This window comes from Cyclopterus lumpus, chromosome 16 (assembly GCF_009769545.1).
Source record: "Cyclopterus lumpus isolate fCycLum1 chromosome 16, fCycLum1.pri, whole genome shotgun sequence".
NCBI classification, from domain to species: Eukaryota; Metazoa; Chordata; class Actinopteri; order Perciformes; family Cyclopteridae; genus Cyclopterus; species Cyclopterus lumpus.
In genome coordinates, this window is record NC_046981.1 from 1,009,872 (window position 1) to 1,032,500 (window position 22,629).

At 40.9% G+C, this 22,629-nt stretch overlaps 2 protein-coding genes across 2 annotated transcripts in view; one reads left to right on the top strand and one right to left on the bottom strand.

Annotated features, from left to right (window-relative positions):
• Positions 1-1,749: 1,749 nt before the first annotated feature.
• Positions 1,750-12,949, bottom strand: LOC117745860 (methyltransferase-like protein 27). The gene is made up of 6 exons (XM_034554433.1): positions 12,838-12,949; positions 5,012-5,138; positions 3,719-3,847; positions 3,124-3,259; positions 2,610-2,702; positions 1,750-2,018 (listed from the first exon to the last, which is right to left on the bottom strand). Exons 2-6 carry the CDS (start codon positions 5,126-5,128, stop codon positions 1,771-1,773), a joined length of 723 nt encoding a protein of 240 aa, XP_034410324.1. The 5' UTR covers positions 5,129-5,138; positions 12,838-12,949; the 3' UTR covers positions 1,750-1,770.
• A 103-nt stretch (positions 12,950-13,052) lies between these two features.
• syt11b (synaptotagmin XIb) overlaps positions 13,053-22,629 on the top strand; it is a 12,882-nt gene continuing 3,305 nt past the window's right edge. The window contains exons 1-2 of the mRNA XM_034554432.1: positions 13,053-13,161; positions 19,407-20,320. Of these exons, the coding sequence (XP_034410323.1) occupies positions 13,128-13,161; positions 19,407-20,320 (948 nt within the window). The 5' untranslated portion in view covers positions 13,053-13,127. The remainder of the gene's footprint in view (positions 13,162-19,406; positions 20,321-22,629) is intronic.

Here is a 22,629-nt window from a genome sequence, read left to right on the forward strand (position 1 = left end):
ATAAAATGTGTTATTATTATTATTATTATTATTATTAATAAGTAAAAGTATCAATACCACAGTTGATAGAAAAAGAGATCAAACGTTCCGCTGGCCCGTGGGTGGTGCAGATCGTACCGTTTGACTCATCGTTTTGAGCCACAAGTCATCACATTCCAATAAAAACGTTCTTGTTACGTCGTAAAAAGGTCCAAACGATCCAATCCAGTAAAAGATGTTGTCCAAAACATGTGATTACATCCATAAATATCCACAAACTGGTGTTGCATCATTTCAAATCAGCCGGCAGATATGACAATATTTCAGAAGATTAGCTTTTAAAATCGATTTTGGTTAATTTTGCACACAATTTGGTTTCAATTCTGGTAAAAAAACAATAAAGTGTTTATGCTTCAGTTCCTTTGTGTCATTAATAGTGAATATGTATCTGATACCTCTGTGTCACCTTTCATTAGGGCCTAATAAGAGTCTCCAAATGGCCTTTATTGGAAAACGCCTTAACATAACCATACGAAATATGTGTCAAATGTTCATTTTCTGTGAATCATAATCTACTTTTGACTTGGACTAAGTAAGGCTTCATGCTATGCTCCCATTGTGTTTCCAGACCATAAGTCACAGCTATAATCATCTGCAGGCATCTACTACACAAAAATATTCAGGCGGAAATATAAAATCTTGTATGTCAGCAGCACTTAAAGTGATTCTGACTGTTGGGGAACCTCAGAGTGTTCCTTTCATTGACTCCAAGAGGTTCTCCTACAGCGTTCTACTGACTTTGGGAACGTCTGGATGGGCGTTTCTCGTGAATTTGACAGGAACCCGAAGAGGTTAAAGTCCTCAATTTAAAACTCATTAAACTCTGTCTGATAAAAAACATAAAATATTAATAATAATAAACCTCATTGCATCCATGTCATCGTGACCCACGAGATTAAGCTGATGCATCATGGAAATAGATTATAATGTATAATATATTAAATGATATTATATTTTATATTAAAGTATGTATATTAATTATATATTTGGCAGTGATGTATTTAAACAATAAAACCTAATTAATCTAGAGTGATAACTGCATTAGTGTTCGTCAGAGTGACGACATGCAGGAAGCAGCTGTTCTGGTGTTCTGGTGGTTCTGGTGTTCTGGTGTTCTGGTGGTTCTGGTGTTCTGGTGTTCTGGTGGTTCTGGTGTTCTGGTGTTCAGTTGGTTTTGGTGGTTCTTGGGTTCTTGGTGGTTCTGGTGGTTTTGCTGTTCTGTTGGTTCTGGTGGTTTTGCTGTTCAGGTGGTTCTGGTGTTCTGGTTGTTTTGGTGGTTCTGGTGTTCAGTTGGTTTTGGTGGTTCTGTTGTTCTGGTGGTTCTGGTGTTCAGTTGGTTTTGGTGGTTCTGTTGTTCTGGTGGTTCTGGTGTTCAGTTGGTTTTGGTGGTTCTTGGGTTCTTGGTGGTTCTGGTGGTTTTGCTGTTCTGTTGGTTCTGGTGGTTTTGCTGTTCAGGTGGTTCTGGTGTTCTGGTTGTTTTGGTGGTTCTGGTGTTCAGTTGGTTTTGGTGGTTCTGGTGTTCAGTTGGTTTTGGTGGTTCTGGTGTTCTTGGTGGTTCTGGTGTTCTGGTGGTTTTGGTGGTAATATTAGCCAAAGCTACTTTAGATGCTGAGTTTTCAGATTATTGAAAGTTAAAAATGATACAAAGATGATATTTGTGGTGAAATATGTTTTATTGACATACGTTACATTGCATCATGTATGTTTCCTTAAACTTTCTGTTTATTAATATCAGATTTTAATGAGTGCTTTCTTGTACAGATACGCCGTCCCACTGATGAATCGCTGGTCCTGCTGCAGCTCCTGGACTCTCTGGGTGTTCAGATGTGGGTCCTCCATGTATCGGTCCGTGTGTTTGAGTCCTACTGGACTCCACAGGCCCTCCTCCTGCATCAGCTGCAGCTCTCGCTCCAGATCCTTCTTGTAGTCCAGTCCTGCTGCTCCTCGGTGGTCGCCTCTCGACATGCAGACCAACCCACCTGCAGAAATATATATATATATATATATATATTATATATTATATGAGCCCAGCTTCTAAATACTAACGGGCTCTTAAGAGTCCTACCCGTAATATCTAGTCAAATCAGTGCTTTGTGTGTATTATATCATATTTATATTTGAACAGCTAATAATGCTCACCTCTTAGTTTCTTGTTCAACATAATGAGAACGTGTTTTTTAATCAGCAAACTCATCAAATGTAAATACTGAATGTTTTTGCTAAATATTGGAACGTATGCTATTGGTTTCATTACAAAAAAGACTCAAAACCCCCAAACCGACGGGGGTCTGGCTCCTGTGGGGGGGTCCTCGAACATGCCTGTCTGGCCCCCATTAAACGGTCCTAAACCCGCCCCTGAAGGATTAGTGGTCTTGGCTTGATATTGGAAAGGGCCCCAGTAAGACTTGAGGAAGGACCCAGCTTTGGTCTTCAGGTCTTCCTCTCAGGCTTCATACAATAGCCTCCAGGTCCCCCAGGTGTGAAACCACTCAGGACCCCAAGGTGGCGCTGGTGTTGACTACAGTTTCACTAACGCAATCCCAGAGCTGCTGGATGTGCGAGTCGGTGACCTGGTTTGGCAGCGTGGCAGAGCTCCCTGACAACGCTGACTGGTGCAAAACCAGGATCCAGAGCGCCCACGATGATCACCACATCAAACGCACCTGAAACCAGAGAAGAAGAGGAGCCGTGTTCAGTGTCCAGGAAAGACTACAAACATGGTGGTTCTGAAGAGAAGCAGACCGTGAAGCTCCAGATGAGCGGGTTCCCCCAGCTGAGCCTCATTCTGACTTCAGGAAATTAAAACCGTTGATTCATTATTATATTGTAATTGGAGTTGTGTAAAGTTTCTCTTTCTGATCTGATGTCCGAGGTAAATGTTCATCTCTTTCTCTTTAATCATGCTTTTGTATTGATGTATTTCCTTACTTGCTAAGTTGTTAGCCTAGGTAGCCCCTCGATGCTAACGATAACATCGCCGTTCCGGGTTCCACCTGAAGGCAGCATCACTTCCTCCAACGCACAAAGCTAACGTTGGCTGGCTAGCTTAGCGCTGAGTGTGCGTGTAGCGTTAGCGTAGCATACCAGTCTGTGCAGGAAGTGGCTCTGTTCCCAGTAAGGCCAGTTTGAGCTCTTTATAGAGGCCGGTCTTAGCGGCTTGATCCAACATGCCTTGACTGCCGTCCACGCCCACAAAGTGCTTGAAGCCCAGTTCAACCATCTATAAACACAAGAAGAAGAAGAACAAGAACAAGAAGAAGAAGAAGAGGAAGAGGAAAAGGAGGAAGAGGAAGATGAGGAAGAGGAAGATGAGGAAGAGGAGGAGGAAGAAGGAGACGAACAGGAAGAGGAAGTAGAAGAAGAGGAAGAAGAAGAGGAAGAAGAAGAAGAGGAAGAAGAAGAGGAAGAAGAAGAAGAAGAGGAAGAGGAAAAAGAAAAAGAACAGGAAGAGGAAGAAGAAGATGAGGAGGAGGAATATGAAGACAGAAACAGACTCAACATGTAAAGCTACATTCACTGACAGTAGACTCGTAACATGGATGTTATGCAGATGACTGGATGCTCTTCCTCCTGAACTGTAAACATAATGAACCGTCTTCCTTGGTCTCCACCAGACGAGCCCGTCGTGTTCCACGACATCGTGCGGTCCAGATCTGATGACTTAACGCAACGGACTCACCAGCTTAGCGATCCATCCCGACCCGCAGGCCACGTCCAGAACCCGAGCGGCTCCACGGCTCCCCGAGAAGTTATCCAGCAGGAAGTCGATCCCCAGGTGAGGAGCTCTGTAGCTCATCAGGCTGTGGTCCTGGGGACATGAAACCAGGTGAGCAGGTAGTACACAGAGTACCTGAGCAGGTAGTACACAGAGTACCTGAGCAGGTAGTACACAGAGTACCTGAACAGGTAGAGAACAGAGTACCTGAGCAGGTAGTACACAGAGTACCTGAGCAGGTAGTACACAGAGTACCTGAGCAGGTAGAGAACAGAGTACCTGAACAGGTAGAGAACAGAGTACCTGAACATGTAGAGAAGAGAGTACATGAGCAGGTAGTACACAGAGTACCTGAACAGGTAGAGAACAGAGTACCTGAACAGGTAGAGAAGAGAGTACATGAGCAGGTAGTACACAGAGTACCTGAACAGGTAGAGAACAGAGTACCTGAACAGGTAGAGAAGAGAGTACATGAACAGGTAGAGAACAGAGTACCTGAACAGGTAGAGAACAGAGTACCTGAACAGGTAGAGAACAGAGTACCTGAACAGGTAGAGAAGAGAGTACATGAACAGGTAGAGAACAGAGTACCTGAACAGGTAGAGAACAGAGTACCTGAACAGGTAGAGAACAGAGTACCCGAACAGGTTGAGGACAGAGAACCTGAACATGTAGAGAACAGAGTACCTGACCAGGTAGAGAACAGAGAACCTGAACAGGTAGAGAACAGAGTACCTGAACATGTAGAGAACAGAGAACCTGAACAGGTAGAGAACAGAGTACCTGAACAGGTAGAGAACAGAGAGCCTGAACAGGTAGAGAACAGAGTACCTGAACAGGTAGAGAACAGAGAACCTGAACAGGTAGAGAACAGAGAGCCTGAACAGGTAGAGAACAGAGTACCTGAACAGGTAGAGAACAGAGTACCTGAACAGGTAGAGAACAGAGAGCCTGAACAGGTAGAGAACAGAGTACATGAACAGGTAGAGAACAGAGTACCTGAACAGTTAGAGAACAGAGTACCTGAACATGTAGAGAACAGAGTACCTGAACAGGTAGAGAACAGAGTACATGAACAGGTAGAGAACAGAGTACCTGAACAGGTAGAGAACAGAGTACCTGAACATGTAGAGAACAGAGTACCTGAACAGGTAGAGAACAGAGAACCTGAACAGGTAGAGAACAGAGTACCTGAACAGGTAGAGAACAGAGTACCTGAACAGGTAGAGAACAGAGTACCTGTTTCTTTGAACAGACCTTCTCATAGTTTTCTGCCCAGCTGTCGTAGAATTGAACTCGATCTTTTGCATCAGGACTCTTACAGGTCTGGAACGCGGCCCTCGCATCCTCCTGAGTTCTGCAGGACTCGGCCATGACGAGGAGACTAGAGACACAGGTACATGTTGTACTTTAACTGTTATACAACTTAGAGGTACATGTTCAATTCAATTCAGTTTATTTTGTATAGCCCAATATCACAAATTACAAACTCCCCTCAGAGGGCTTTACAATCTGTACACATACAACATCCCTGACCTTTGACCTCACATCGGATCAGGAAAAACTCCCCAAAAATAACCTTTGACAAGGAAAAAAGGGAAGAAACCTTCAGGAGAGCAACAGAGGAGGATCCCTCTCCCCGGATGGACAGATGAATAGATGTCATGTGACCAGATGAACAGAGTTACAGAGTTACATAAACACATTACATGAATATGACAATGTATGAATGGAACTCCAATCCATGAAACAGAAGGAGGTAGAGAGGAGGGGGGGCGGGCATCAGCAGGGCCAATGGGAGGCCGGCTCACCAGCATCAGACACCTCCAGGTCCAATGGACCCTATGAGACGTGAAGTCACAAAGACTCCGGGGAGGAAGCAGAGTTAATAAGGTGCAATGGAGAGATGTAAATTCATCCATAAGGAGAGAGAGAAGAGGAGATAGGTGCTCAGTGTATCCTAAAACATCCCCCATCAGCCTATAAGTCTATAGCAGCATATCAAGGGGCTGGACCAGGGCAAACCTGATTCAGCCCTAACTATAAGCACTATCAAAGAGGAAAGTCTTAAGTCTATTCTTAAATGAGGTGACTGTGTCTGCCTCCCGGACTGAAAGTGGAAGCTGGTTCCATAAAAGAGGAGCTTGATAACTGAAGGCTCTTGCTCCCATCCTACTTTTTAGGACTCTAGGAACCACAAGTAGCCCCGCATTTAGTGAGCACAGCTCTCTAGTGGGGCAATATGGTACTACAAGCTCCTTAAGATATGATGGTGCATCACCAATCAAGGCTTTGTAGGTGAGGAGAAGAATTTTAAATGTGATTCTTGATTTTACAGGGAGCCAGTGCAGAGCAGCTAATACAGGAGTCATGTGATCTCTTTTCTTAGTTTTTGTGAGTACACGAGCTGCAGCATTCTGGATCAACTGGAGGGATTTAAGAGACTTATTAGAGCAGCCTGATAATAAGGAGTTGCAGTAATCTAGTCTGGAAGTAACAAACGTGAACCAGCTTTTCTGCATCTTTTTGAGACAAGATGTGCCTAATTTTTGAAATGTTACGTAGATTAATAAATGCAGTCCTTGAGATTTGCTTAACGTGGAGTTAAAGGACAAGTCTCGTCAAAGATAACGTTGAGATTCTTTACAGTGGTGTTGGATGCCAGGGCAATACCATCTACATAAACCACATCACCAGATAATTGATCTCTGAGGTGTTCAGGGCCAGTAAAATAACTTCAGTTTTGTCTGAGTTTAACATCAGGAAGTTGCAGGTCATCCATGTTTCTATGTCTTTAAGACATTCTTGAATTTTAGCGAGCTGGTTGGTCTCCTCTGGTTTGATCGATAGATATAATTGAGTATCATCTGCATAGCAATGAAAGTTTATGGAGTGTTTCCTGATAATATTGCCCAAAGGAAGCATATATAAGGTAAATAAAATTGGTCCAAGCACAGAACCTTGTGGAACTCCGTGATTAACGTTGGTGGTCATTGAGGCTTCATCGTTTACAAATACAAATTGAGATCGATCTGATAAATAGGATTTAAACCAACTTAGTGCGGTACCTGAAATGCCAATCGACTGATCCAGTCTCTGTAATAGGATGTCATGATCAATGGTGTCGAACGCAGCACTAAGGTCTAACAAGACCAGTACGGAGATGAGTCCTTTATCAGCACTAAGGTCTAACAAGACCAGTACAGAGATGAGTCCTTTATCAGCACTAAGGTCTAACAAGACCAGTACAGAGATGAGTCCTTTATCAGCACTAAGGTCTAACAAGACCAGTACAGAGATGAGTCCTTTATCAGCACTAAGGTCTAACAAGACCAGTACAGAGATGAGTCCTTTATCAGCACTAAGGTCTAACAAGACCAGTACAGAGATGAGTCCTTTATCTGATGCAATTAGGAGGTCATTTGTAATTTTCACCAGTGCTGTCTCTGTGGTGTTTTCTAAATCCTGACTGAAACTCCTCAAATAAACTATTCTGATGTAGAAAGTCACTCAACTGATTTGTGACTACTTTCTCAAGGATCTTAGAGAGGAAGGGAAGGTTAGAGATCGGTCTGTAGTTAGGCAACACCTCTGGATTAAGAGTGGTCTTCTTCAGGAGAGGTTTGATTACAGCTACTTTGAAGGAATGTGGTACATGGCCTGTTAGCAAAGACACATTAACAATATCCAGCAGAGAGGTGCCAATTAAAGTCAACACGTCTTTAAGCAGCCTTGTTGGGATGGGGTCTAAGAGACAGGTAGACGGTTTAGAAGTAGAAACTGTTGAGGACAATTGGTCTAGGTTAATGGGAGAAAAGCTATCCAAATATACACCAGGGCATACAGCCGTTTCCAAGGCCACTCCTCTTGATGACAGACTGGCAGTAGTTAAGGGCAAGAGATCATCAATCTTGCCTCTAATAGTTCAAATCTTTTCATTGAAGGAGTTCATGAAGTCATTACTACTGAGGTCTATTGGAATACACGGCTCCACAGAGCTGTGACTCTCTGTCAGCCTGGCTACAGTGCTAAAGAGAACCCTGGGGTTGTTCTTATTTTTCTCTATTACTGATGAGTAATAGGCTGCTCTGGCATTACGGAGAGCCTTTTTATATGTTTTAAGACTATCTCGCCAAACTAAGCGTGATTCTTCCAGATTGGTGGAACGCCATATGCTTTCAAGCTTTCGTGAAGTTTGCTTTAGTTTGCTGGTCTGAGGGTTCTACCAGGGAGCAAACCTCCTTTGACTCACTGTCTTCTTCTTCAGTGGGGCTATCGAGTCTAGTGTCATTCTCAGTGAGCCTGTAGCACTATCGACAATATGATCAATCTGGGACGGACTAAAGTTAGCACAGGAGTCCTCTGTCACATTGAGACGTGGTATTGAATCAAATGCAGAAGGAATCACTTCTTTAAATGTAGCTACAGCACTGTCAGTTAGACATCTGGTGTAGAAACTTTTGACTAACGGTGTACACTCCGGGAGTATAAACTCAAAAGTTATGAGGTAATGGTCTGACAGAAGAGGGTTCTGTGGGAAGACCTCCAAATGCTCAATGTCAATGCCATATGTAAGAACAAGGTGGAGGGTGTGGCCAAAGCAGTGAGTGGGTTTCTGTACTCTGACAGAAGCCAATCGAGTCCAACAATGAGATAAATGCAGTACTAAGGCAATCATTGTCAATATCCACATGAATATTAAAATATCCTACAATAATAACCGTATCAGTTTTAAGGACTAAACTTGATAAACACTCTGAACATTCAGATATAAATTCTGAATATGGACCTGGTGGCCGGTACAGTATAACAAATAGGATTGGCTGTAATGTTTTCCAGGTTGGATGTGAAAGACTAAGAACAAGGCTTTCAAATGAGTTGTAGTTTAGTTTAGGTTTAGGATTCATTAATAGGCTTGAGTCAAAGATGGCTGCTACTCCACCATGTTGTACTTTTACTGTTATACAACTTAGAGGTACACAACTTAGAGGTACATGTTGTACTTTTACTGTTATACAACTTAGAGGTACATGTTGTACTTTTACTGTTATACAACTTAGAGGTAAACAACTTAGAGGTACATGTTGTACTTTAACTGTTATACATCTTAGAGGTACATATTGTACTTTTACTGTTATACATCTTAGAGGTACATGTTGTACTTTTACTTCAGACGACAGTATTTCATCCACTTCCTGTCCAGGTCAGACCTCGTATCTCCAGACGTGTTGATGTTGAATCTTTGTGATGAACTGAAGAATTAAGTTTTTATCTTTAAGTGTTTGTCTTTGGATGAATAAACTCTTTAAAAAGCCTCTTGGATCAGCTGAAAAAGCTTTGCCACAAAGCTGAAAACATTTGATCTTTTAATGTAATATATGCACAATACATTATCAGTAATATGAACTCATAAACATCACATATAATAAAACACTGACAGGGATCATTTCACTAATCCATCAGTATTTTAATGTTCCCCCTCTAACTACATTCAGCTGATACTACTCACATATATCCACTTCAGTTTTCGATGCAGGACTTTGTAGTTCAGAAGTTTCCAACTGTGGTTCTGTGTACTTTTACTGCAACACAGGAGCGGTTGAACCTTGGACCTCATAAACTTGAAGACGAGGGTAGCTATTGGCCCTGTGCTTTGCTTCTCAGGCTGCATGAACGAGACAAGACGTTCTGCCATAGGTCTCCTTCGGTTGGCAAAACAAACCTAAATGGTGGGGTTTTGGTGAAAAGTAAAATAATTGAGATTTATGAAGGCCAACCGTCCTCATGTGCTGGGTGCAGCCGGAGAGGAACACCTGGAGACTGTGCTCAGGGTGACATGACAAACTTAGTGCAGTTGGCTGGAATCCGTTCTGTATCCCCGACAACCCATTCTAATAACGTTTCACCTTGACCTTCTTGCTAATTCAGCCGCAATGCAAATGATTTGCCACACTGTGGAATCTGAAGTTTGAAACTTGGCACGAAACAGCCTGATAGTGAGGGTCGGCCCGCTGAGCTGATCTGCATGGTCGTTGTTATCGGTAACAAAGTCCTTCCTGTGTGTCGGAGGAGTTATAAAGGTTCCACTCAGGAGTTAGTTCAGTTAAAGGGCCAGTTCACCTGTTAGAGTCACACTGACCTGTAAAACATAGAGCTCCTCAATCATTCATATATAACATAGAGCTCTTCAGTCATTCATCTATAACATAGAGCTCCTCAATCATTCATCTATAACATAAAGCTCTTCAGTCATTCATCTATAACATAGAGCTCTTCAGTCATTCATATATAACATAGAGCTCCTCAATCATTCATATATAACATAGAGCTCCTCAATCATTCATATATAACATAGAGCTCCTCAATCATTCATATATAACAGAGCTCTTTAGTCATTCATATAGCATAGAGCTCTTCAGTCATTCATATAACATAGAGCTCATCAATCATTCATATATAATATAGAGCTCTTCAGTCATTCATCTATAACATAGAGCTCCTCAATCATTCATCTATAACATAGAGCTCTTCAGTCATTCATCTATAACATAGAGCTCTTCAGTCATTCATCTATAACATAGAGCTCTTCAGTCATTCATATATAACATAAAGCTCTTCAGTCATTCATCTATAACATAGAGCTCTTCAGTCATTCATATATAACATAGAGCTCCTCAATCATTCATATATAACAATGAGCTCTTCAGTCATTCATATATAACACAGAGCTCCTCAATCATTCATATATAACATAGAGCTCCTCAATCATTCATATATAACATATAGCTCTTTAGTCATTCATATAACATAGAGCTCTTCAGTCATTCATATAACATAGAGCTCATCAATCATTCATATATAACATAGAGCTCCTCAATCATTCATATATAACATAGAGCTCCTCAATCATTCATAGATAACATAGAGCTCCTCAATCATTCATATATAACATAGAGCTCTTTAGTCATTCATATAACATAGAGCTCTTCAGTCATTCATATAACATAGAGCTCATCAATCATTCATATATAATATAGAGCTCTTCAGTCATTCATCTATAACATAGAGCTCCTCAATCATTCATATATAACATAGAGCTCCTCAATCATTCATATAACATAGAGCTCCTCAATCATTCATATATAACATAGAGCTCTTCAGTCATTCATATAACATAGAGCTCTTCAGTCATTCATCTATAACATAGAGCTCATCAATCATTCATATATAACATAGAGCTCTTCAATCATTCATATAACATAGAGCTCTTCAGTCATTCATCTATAACATAGAGCTCTTCAGTCATTCATATAACATAGAGCTCCTCAATCATTCATATATAACATAGAGCTCTTCAGTCATTCATATAACATAGAGCTCCTCAATCATTCATATAACATAGAGCTCTTCAGTCATTCATATATAACATAGAGCTCCTCAATCATTCATATATAACATAGAGCTCCTCAATCATTCATATATAACATAGAGCTCCTCAATCATTCATATATAACATAGAGCTCCTCAATCATTCATATATAACATAGAGCTCTTTAGTCATTCATATAACATAGAGCTCTTCAGTCATTCATACAACATAGAGCTCATCAATCATTCATATATAACATAGAGCTCCTCAATCATTCATATATAACATAGAGCTCTTTAGTCATTCATATAACATAGAGCTCTTCAGTCATTCATATAACATAGAGCTCCTCAATCATTCATATATAACATAGAGCTCTTCAGTCATTCATATAACATAGAGCTCCTCAATCATTCATATATAACATAGAGCTCTTCAATCATTCATATAACATAGAGCTCTTCAGTCATTCATCTATAACATAGAGCTCTTCAGTCATTCATTTAACATAGAGCTCTTCAGTCATTCATATAACATAGAGCTCTTCAGTCATTCATCTATAACATAAAGCTCTTCAGTCATTCATTTAACATAGAGCTCTTCAGTCATTCATCTATAACATAGAGCTCTTCAGACATTCATCTATAACATAGAGCTCTTCAGTAATTCATTTAACATAGAGCTCTTCAGACATTCATCTATAACATAGAGCTCTTCAGTAATTCATTTAACATAGAGCTCTTCATACATTCATCTATAAAATAGAGCATTCATAATGGTCTGAGTATCTATCTAGTTTTGTTGAGTATATGTTTCATGTCTGATTTTACCCTTAAAAAAAACTTAAAGAACACAGATAATCAATTTAATGCAATTTATAAGAAAGATACAATTAGCTAGAAAATATTGTCAAAGAAATGTATTTTAAATTCCGTTCATAAGTTCATAATTATGAATTCAAACAGCATGAAAATAAATAATAAAGCAGAATTTTCTGAAAACATAAACATACATAATTACAGTCAGCTGTTTGTTTTTTATTTACAACTCATTTTCATGTACATGTAAGTACAACTTCCTGTTTATTATCTAACTCAGTAGTGACGCAGCACAGGGGGCGGGGCCTCCACGGCAGTGAGGACCACTCCGGGGAGGAGGATGATGTCGTGCAGTCTCACTATGCTCACATTTCTGGGAACCGAAGGAATGGTGTGTGAATCACATATTTCTCTTATTGTTGTTTCCCACAGTTCACGGTTTTGTCTTTAACTGTTTTGCAAAGATTAACTGACATTCTTTCTTTCATTATATTATTAATAATAATAATAATAATAATAATAATAATAATAACAAAAATAAGGACGTAAGGATTTACATGATTATCAGAATAGTTGCTGATTCTTTTTCTGTTGATGAATTACTTTATCATTTAAAATATGATTTGGTAAGCCAATTAAGTTGTAAGTACGGTAAAAAAATACAATATGTACCTCTTAGATGTACTACAATATAAAGTAAAATATGTACCTTTGAGATGTAGTACAGTATAAGTACAATATTTACCTCTGATATGTAGTACAGTAAAAGGTATCAACATGTATTGCTTTAATGTATTAACTTTAATTTGTTCTCAAAGTACTACAAAATGTAGTCCTGAGTTACATTCCACCGCCACAGTTTTCTCGCGGAGTGATTCCTCCGTTTAATACACCACCTTTGTCCCGTCTCATCGCGAGCTCCTCCGCGCAGACTCCCTGCATCCGAGCGCGAGCATCACTGCGCGAGCAGCATCACTGCGCACCGAGCGGAGCACGAGCCTCAGACGACCAGCGGGCACATGAAGTCTCTCTCTCCCGGATCAGCGGCTTGTTTTTCGGTCATTTCTTTTTTCTTTCCCTATGGATGTAAAATAAAAGCGGGCCGGTAGTCAGTCGGTGTTCCTCCTCCATCTCTGCGCTCTTCGTCCCGCTCCGTCAGGACCGCATCCTGCCACAAATCCACAAAATGGCGGACATCATCGAGCTTGGACCCGCCTACGGTGAGACCCGGGCCCGGGCCCTCTCTCCCCCCCCCCCCCCCCCCCCCCCCATGGTCTTGTTTGCAGGTGCATGACACGAAAAGGCCCCGTGGTCACGCGCCCAGTTACTTTGTACTGCCGCGACCTGTCCGTCCTCGTGACAGACAGACGTCATTAGGTCTACATATAAAGTATACCGCGTATTTAATGTCATCGCGGAGATCAAAGCGGAGCGACGTGAAAACAAACAGGATAACGTCATCTCGCGGCGCGTGCACAGGGCGTCTGCCTCTCGCGGGGCCTCGTTTGCTGTGTGCGTGCGCGTGCCCGTCGGGGTGGGTATCTGGGGTGACGTCATGTCTGAGGCCGTCGTTGTGTTGTGTGGACACCTGAGTGTACCTGATAGTACTGTGTATTCACCCCTTAGTGTAGTACTAGTGCAGGTACTGCGCTCTAAGAAATACCACGAACCACTCTGTTACAGAAAGTACCTCTACCACAGTGTAATAATATTGTTAAAGTAAAAGTACCTCTACCACAGTGTAATAATATTGTTAAAGTAAAAGTACCTCTACCACAGTGTAATAATATTGTTAAAGTAAAAGTACCTCTACCACAGTGTAATAATATTGTTAAAGTAAAAGTACCTCTACCACAGTGTAATAATATTGTTAAAGTAAAAGTACCTCTACCACAGTGTAATAATATTGTTAAAGTAAAAGTACCTCTACCACAGTGTAATAATATTGTTAAAGTAAAAGTACCTTTACATCAGTGTAATAATATTGTTAAAGTAAAAGTACCTCTACATCAGAGTAATAATATTGTTAAAGTAAAAGTACCTCTACCACAGTGTAATAATATTGTGTTACAGTAAAAGTACCTCTACCACAGTGTAATAATATTGTTACAGTAAAAGTACCTCTACCACAGTGTAATAATATTGTTAAAGTAAAAGTACCTCTACCACAGTGTAATAATATTGTTAAAGTAAAAGTACCTCTACCACAGTGTAATAATATTACAGTAAAAGTACATTTACATCAGTGTAATAATATTGTTAAAGTAAAAGTACCTCTACCACAGTGTAACAATATTACAGTAAAAGTACCTTTACATCAGTGTAATAATATTGGTTACAGTAAAAGTACCTCTACCTCAGTGTAACAATATTACAGTAAAAGTACCTCTACCTCAGTGTAACAATATTACAGTAAAAGTACCTCTACCACAGTGTAATAATATTGGTTACAGTAAAAGTACCTCTACCACAGTGTAATAATATTGGTTACAGTAAAAGTACCTCTACCTCAGTGTAATAATATTGGTTACAGTAAAAGTACCTCTACCACAGTGTAACAATATTACAGTAAAAGTACCTCTACCACAGTGTAATAATATTGGTTACAGTAAAAGTACCTCTACCACAGTGTAATAATATTGTTAAAGTAAAAGTACCTCTACCACAGTGTAATAATATTGTTACAGTAAAAGTACCTCTACCACAGTGTAATAATATTGTGTTACAGTAAAAGTACCTCTACCACAGTGTAATAATATTGGTTACAGTAAAAGTACCTCTACCACAGTGTAACAATATTACAGTAAAAGTACCTCTACCACAGTGTAATAATATTGGTTACAGTAAAAGTACCTCTACCACAGTGTAATAATATTGGTTACAGTAAAAGTACCTCTACCACAGTGTAACAATATTACAGTAAAAGTACCTCTACCACAGTGTAATAATATTGTTAAAGTAAAAGTACCTCTACCACAGTGTAATAATATTGTTACAGTAAAAGTACCTCTACCACAGTGTAATAATATTGTGTTACAGTAAAAGTACCTCTACCACAGTGTAATAATATTGTGTTACAGTAAAAGTACCTCTACCACAGTGTAATAATATTGTGTTACAGTAAAAGTACCTTTACATCAGTGTAATAATATTGGTTACAGTAAAAGTACCTTTACATCAGTGTAATAATATTGGTTACAGTAAAAGTACCTCTACATCAGTGTAATAATATTGTTAAAGTAAAAGTACCTTTACATCAGTGTAATAATATTGGTTACAGTAAAAGTACCTCTACCACAGTGTAATAATATTGTGTTACAGTAAAAGTACCTCTACCACAGTGTAATAATATTGTTAAAGTAAAAGTACCTCTACATCAGTGTAATAATATTGGTTACAGTAAAAGTACCTCTACCACAGTGTAATAATATTGTGTTACAGTAAAAGTACCTTTAAATCAGTGTAATAATATTGGTTACAGTAAAAGTACCTCTACCACAGTGTAACAATATTACAGTAAAAGTACCTTTACATCAGTGTAATAATATTGGTTACAGTAAAAGTACCTCTACCTCAGTGTAACAATATTACAGTAAAAGTACCTCTACCACAGTGTAATAATATTGGTTACAGTAAAAGTACCTCTACCACAGTGTAATAATATTGGTTACAGTAAAAGTACCTCTACCTCAGTGTAATAATATTGGTTACAGTAAAAGTACCTCTACCACAGTGTAATAATATTGGTTACAGTAAAAGTACCTCTACCACAGTATAATAATATTGGTTACAGTAAAAGTACCTCTACCACAGTGTAACAATATTACAGTAAAAGTACCTCTACCACAGTGTAATAATATTGGTTACAGTAAAAGTACCTCTACCACAGTGTAACAATATTACAGTAAAAGTACCTCTACCACAGTGTAATAATATTGGTTACAGTAAAAGTACCTCTACCACAGTGTAATAATATTGTTACAGTAAAAGTACCTCTACCACAGTGTAATAATATTGTGTTACAGTAAAAGTACCTCTACCACAGTGTAATAATATTGTTAAAGTAAAAGTACCTCTACCACAGTGTAACAATATTGGTTACAGTAAAAGTACCTCTACCACAGTGTAATAATATTGTTACAGTAAAAGTACCTCTACCACAGTGTAATAATATTGTGTTACAGTAAAAGTACCTCTACCACAGTGTAATAATATTGTTAAAGTAAAAGTACCTTTACATCAGTGTAATAATATTGGTTACAGTAAAAGTACCTTTACATCAGTGTAATAATATTGGTTACAGTAAAAGTACCTTTACATCAGTGTAATAATATTGTGTTACAGTAAAAGTACCTTTACATCAGTGTAATAATATTGGTTACAGTAAAAGTACCTCTACCTCAGTGTAATAATATTGTGTTACAGTAAAAGTACCTTTACATCAGTGTAATAATATTGTTACAGTAAAAGTACCTCTACATCAGTGTAATAATATTGTGTTACAGTAAAAGTACCTTTACATCAGTGTAATAATATTGGTTACAGTAAAAGTACCTCTACCTCAGTGTAATAATATTGTTAAAGTAAAAGTACCTCTACCACAGTGTAATAATAATATTACAGTAAAAGTACCTCTACCACAGTGTAATAATAATATTACAGTAAAAGTACCTCTACCACAGTGTAATAATATTGTTAAAGTAAAAGTACCTCTACCACAGTGTAACAATATTACAGTAAAAGTACCTTTACATCAGTGTAATAATATTACAGTAAAAGTACCTCTACCACAGTGTAATAATATTGTTAAAGTAAAAGTACCTCTACCACAGTGTAATAATATTGTGTTACAGTAAAAGTACCTCTACCTCAGTGTAACAATATTACAGTAAAAGTACCTCTACCACAGTGTAATATTATTACAGTAAAAGTACCTCTACCACAGTGTAATAATATTGTGTTACAGTAAAAGTACCTCTACCTCAGTGTAACAATATTACAGTAAAAGTACCTCTACATCAGTGTAACAATATTGTTACAGTAAAAGTACCTCTACCACAGTGTAATAATATTGTTACAGTAAAAGTACCTCTACCACAGTGTAATAATATTGGTTACAGTAAAAGTACCTCTACCTCAGTGTAATAATATTGTTAAAGTAAAAGTACCTTTACATCAGTGTAACAATATTGTTACAGTAAAAGTACATTTACATCAGTGTAATAATATTACAGTAAAAGTACCTCTAAAACTTGTACTCATGGTTTAATAGATGAACTACTTATACTTTGACAGTAATCCATTTTTTAAATGTAGTAACCAAAAGAAAACTTTGGTGCAGCGCAGACTCCCTATTGGCTCCCCTTCGACCAATCAGGAGCGAGTATCTCATCCGTGCAGAATTAAAGTTGTTGCTGCAGATCAGAAACTCTGAATGTAACTCAGTGGACCTTGAAGGCCTCACAGCCCTGTGTGTGTGTGTGTGTGTGTGTGTGTGTGTGTGTGTGTGTGTGTGTGTGTGGGGGGGGGGGGGGGGGGGGGGGGGTTGCTAGGCAGCGAGCTCAGCTGCTTTCAGCTCTTTCCCAAACATGACATCATCGGATGGAGTCTGAATGAACAGGGAGGATGATTTTATGAGTTAAGTTGTGATTAATGGATCTTCTTTCTAGATATTGAACAATAGAGGATTGAACCATGTGATCGGTGGCATAAAGATTCAAGAAGCTGAGTTAGGTTTGGTGACTTTCTGTCAAAAAAAGCTTCCCTCAATATTGCAGAAAGTTATTATTCTTAATTATAAAGAAGTTCCAAGTGCTAAATAAAAGTACAACTGTAAAACATATAAATTTATAGACGGTTATGAATCAGCTGACAGGAAGTGAACATGGACACAGCTGCTGCCTGGCAGTCATTTGGTTCAAACCATGTTCTGTGTATAAGGAGTGGGCGCCATCTTGTTTCTTTTACCAATTAGTGAACAGGAAGTGAACATATATGGACGGAGGAGGAGGGACGTAGAGACGTTTATCCGTCTCTGGTGTCCACCTGTCAATCACCTCTTGGCCCCCCCGCCCTAGAGCATCCCCTGATTTATGGTCTGTTTGACTCTAAATTACATTAATTTACTAAATGAACATCACGCTGTATTGAAGAAGACTTGAAACTAGAGATTGAGACCAAAAACTAATGTTTACAATGTTTAAAGGAAGGAAGTGAACTTCTCTTTTAAAAACAGCTTAAAGCGTAGCATTGACCTGCTAACGCTAGTTAATGCTGAGCTAACGTAACGAGTCTCACTGTTACGCAACGGTTAACTGTCAACAGTCTGTGTTGGAGGGGCGGGACTTAGCAAAGGGTGAAGTAGAATATATAATAATGGCTAATTAATCATGTTAAGAGAGACAAGATCAATCTGAGTGTGTGTGTGCGTGTGTGTGTGTGTGTGTGTGTGTGTGTGTGTGTGTGTGTGTGTGTGTGCGTGTGCGTGTGCGTGTTTGTGTGTGTGTGTGTGTGTGTGTGCGTGTGTGTGTGTGCGTGTGTGTGTGTGTGTGTGTGTATGTGTGTGTGTGGGACAGATGAGGACAACAATAGTCGTCTGTACACAGCTAACAAAGACCTCCTCTTCTTTTTCTGTTTTCTACATGCCTCCTCCCTATCTTCCTCCTCTTCCTCCTCCTCCTCCTCCCTATCTTCCTCCTCATCCTCCCCCTCTTCCTCCTCCTCCTCCTCCTCTTCCTCCTCCTCCTCCTCCTCCCCCTCTTCCTCCTCCTCCTCCCTATCTTCCTCCTCCTCCTCCTCCCCCTCTTCCTCCTCCTCCTCCCTATCTTCCTCCTCCTCCCCCTCTTCCTCCCTCTCCCCCTCTTCCTCCTCCTCCTCCTCCTCCTCCCTATCTTCCTCCTCCTCCTCCCCCTCTTCCTCCCTCTCCCCCTCTTCCTCCTCCCCCTCCCCCTCTTCCTCCTCCTCCTCCCTATCTTCCTCCTCCTCCTCCTCCCCCTCTTCCTCCCCCTCCCCCTCTTCCTCCTCCTCCTCCCTATCTTCCTCCTCCTCCCCCTCTTCCTCCCTCTCCCCCTCTTCCTCCTCCTCCTCCTCCCTATCTTCCTCCTCCTCCTCCCCCTCTTCCTCCCTCTCCCCCTCTTCCTCCTCCCCCTCCCCCTCTTCCTCCTCCTCCTCCCTATCTTCCTCCTCCTCCTCCTCCCCCTCTTCCTCCCCCTCCCCCTCTTCCTCCTCCTCCTCCCTATCTTCCTCCTCCTCTCCCTCTTCCTCCCCCTGCTCCATCATCTCCATCTTGAATATATTGCTGTTGACTCGAGCTGCAACGGATCAATAAAACTCAGGGTTCTGATCGTCTCTAATATTTATTTTATGTTGATGTGAAAACATCTGGAGGATAAAACTTTATTGACTCTGTGATGGTTAACGGTAATCTGAGTCTAATTGACCGGTTGTTGGTTTATTTGTGTCTCAGCCATGTCTCCGGTCCTGGCGGGCTTCCTGGGAGCTGGTGTCCTGGTTCTGGTGGTGGTGGTTCTGGTTCTGCTCTGGTCTTTCTGCCAGCGCCGCTACCTGCGCGTCTCTGGACGCTACAAGCTGCACGGCGACCGCTACTGCGACGCCGAAGACCCCCCCTACAAGTTCATCCACATGCTCAAGGGCATCAGCATTTACCCAGAATCCCTCAGCAGCAGCAAGAGGATCGTCCGAGGTATCCGCCGTGCGGACCGCTCAACCCGGGAAGGGGACCGCGGCTGCCCCGCCACCGGCGCCGGGAGGGGCCTGGTGCTGGTGGACGCCGAGAACAACATCCTGGACGTCCCGGGGCAGCTGCAGATGAGTCACCTGGTGCCCCCCGCCGGGCCGGTGGAGCGAGCCCTGCCGGTCCGCGCCGACTACTGCTGCCTGGACAGCAGCTCGGCCAGCAGCAGCCAGACCAGCAGCAAGACGGCGTCCCCCTTCACCCCCGCCCCCTCGGAGCCGGAGCCCGAGCCCAGTCTGGGCGCCGTCAGCCTCACGGTCGACTACAACTTCCCCAAGAAGGCCCTGGTGGTGACCGTCGTCGGGGCCCGGGGGCTCCCAGCCATGGACGAGCAGGCGGGCAGCTCGGACCCCTACGTGAAGATGACCATCCTGCCGGAGAAGAAGCACCGCGTGAAGACCCGCGTGCTGAGGAAGACCTTGGACCCGCTGTTCGACGAGACCTTCACCTTCTACGGCGTGGCCTACAGCTCGCTGCCCGAGCTCACGCTGCACTTCCTGGTGCTCAGCTTCGACCGCTTCGCCCGCGACGATGTCATCGGGGAGGCCGTGGTGCCGCTGAAGGGCGTGGACCCGAGCACGGGCCGGGTCCACCTGAGCCAGCAGATCACCAAGAGGAACATGCAGGTAATACTGATCCATGTGAAGATTGTTAGAGGAAAGGCTGCTTAATGTTGAGGTACTTCTACTTCTAGTCCACGGCATCTCAGAGGGAAGTACATTTATTTGACTTTACCAGTCAAAGTAAAATATCAACTAATATTATGAAGTAGTATCCGGTCTAATTAAAAGTATTAAAGTATATTTAATAGTTCAAATGAGTTCCAGGTTTACATTATTAATGCAATTATTATAACAAAATTATAAATATAATATTTGTAACTAAGTATTTATAAGTATTATTTTACTTTTGGTACTTATAGTTATATTTTGATTCTAATACCTTTGTACTTTTACTACAAAGTAACATTTAAAATGCAGGACTTTTACTTGTGAGTAGAAAGTACAATACTTCCCTGTGTAGTAGAGGAGAAAGTACAATACTTCCCTGTGTAGTAGAGTAGAAAGTACAATACTTCCCTGTGTAGTAGAGTAGAAAGTACAATACTTCCCTGTGTAGTAGAGGAGAAAGTACAATACTTCCCTGTGTAGTAGAGTAGAAAGTACAATACTTCCCTGTGTAGTAGAGGAGAAAGTACAATACTTCCCTGTGTAGTAGATGAGAAAGTACAATACTTCCCTGTGTAGTAGAGTAGAAAGTACAATACTTCCCTGTGTAGTAGAGGAGAAAGTACAATACTTCCCTGTGTAGTAGAGTAGAACGTACAAGAGAAAGTACAATACTTCCCTGTGTAGTAGAGTGGAAAGTACAAGAGAAAGTACAATACTTCCCTGTGTAGTAGAGGAGAAAGTACAAGAGAAAGTACAATACTTCCCTGTGTAGTAGAGTGGAAAGTACAATACTTCCCTGTGTAGTAGAGGAGAAAGTACAGGAGAAAGTACAATACTTCCCTGTGTAGTAGAGGAGAAAGTACAAGAGAAAGTACAATACTTCCCTGTGTAGTAGAGGAGAATGTACAATACTTCCCTGTGTAGTAGAGGAGAAAGTACTACACTTCCCTGTGCAGTAGAGGAGAAAGTACTACACTTCCCTGTGTAGTAGAGGAGAAAGTACAATACTTTCCTGTGTAGTAGAGGAGAAAGTACAATACTTCCCTGTGTAGTAGAGGAGAAAGTACTACACTTCCCTGTGTAGTAGAGGAGAAAGTACAATACTTCCCTGTGTAGTAGAGGAGAAAGTACAAGAGAAAGTACAATACTTTCCTGTGTAGTAGAGGAGAAAGTACAATACTTTCCTGTGTAGTAGAGGAGAAAGTACAATACTTCCCTGTGTAGTAGAGGAGAAAGTACAAGAGAAAGTACAATACTTCCCTGTGTAGTAGAGGAAAAAGTACTACACTTCCCTGTGTAGTAGAGGAGAAAGTACAATACTTCCCTGTGTAGTAGAGGAGAAAGTACAAGAGAAAGTACAATACTTTCCTGTGTAGTAGAGGAGAAAGTACAATACTTTCCTGTGTAGTAGAGGAGAAAGTACAATACTTCCCTGTGTAGTAGAGGAGAAAGTACAAGAGAAAGTACAATACTTTCCTGTGTAGTAGAGGAGAAAGTACAATACTTTCCTGTGTAGTAGAGGAGAAAGTACAATACTTCCCTGTGTAGTAGAGGAGAAAGTACTACACTTCCCTGTGTAGTAGAGGAGAAAGTACAATACTTTCCTGTGTAGTAGAGGAGAAAGTACTACACTTCCCTGTGTAGTAGAGGAGAAAGTCCAATACTTCCCTGTGTAGTAGAGGAGAAAGTACAAGAGAAAGTACAATACTTTCCTGTGTAGTAGAGGAGAAAGTACAATACTTTCCTGTGTAGTAGAGGAGAAAGTACAATACTTTCCTGTGTAGTAGAGGAGAAAGTACTACACTTCCCTGTGTAGTAGAGGAGAAAGTACTACACTTCCCTGTGTAGTAGAGGTGAAAGTACTACACTTCCCTGTGTAGTAGAGGAGAAAGTACTACACTTCCCTGTGTAGTAGAGGAGAAAGTACAACACTTCCCTGTGTAGTAGAGGAGAAAGTACAATACTTTCCTGTGTAGTAGAGGAGAAAGTACAAGAGAAAGTACAATACTTCCCTGTGTAGTAGAGTGGAAAGTACAATACTTCCCTGTGTAGTAGAGGAGAAAGTACAGGAGAAAGTACAATACTTCCCTGTGTAGTAGAGGAGAAAGTACAAGAGAAAGTACAATACTTCCCTGTGTAGTAGAGGAGAATGTACAATACTTCCCTGTGTAGTAGAGGAGAAAGTACTACACTTCCCTGTGCAGTAGAGGAGAAAGTACTACACTTCCCTGTGTAGTAGAGGAGAAAGTACAATACTTTCCTGT

What these genes read in the sequence shown, in the direction of transcription:
- LOC117745860 (XM_034554433.1), bottom strand. Translation starts at nt 5,128, where the DNA reads ATGGCCGAGTCCTGCAGAACTCAGGAGGATGCGAGGGCCGCGTTCCAG. An exon ending in GGGCAGAAAACTATGAGAAG is followed by an intron (nt 3,848 to 5,011) that starts GTCTGTTCAAAG and finishes TCATGTCCCCAG; the next exon opens with GACCACAGCCTGATGAGCTA. An exon ending in CTGCCACGCTGCCAAACCAG is followed by an intron (nt 2,019 to 2,609) that starts GTCACCGACTCG and finishes ATATTTCTGCAG; the next exon opens with GTGGGTTGGTCTGCATGTCG.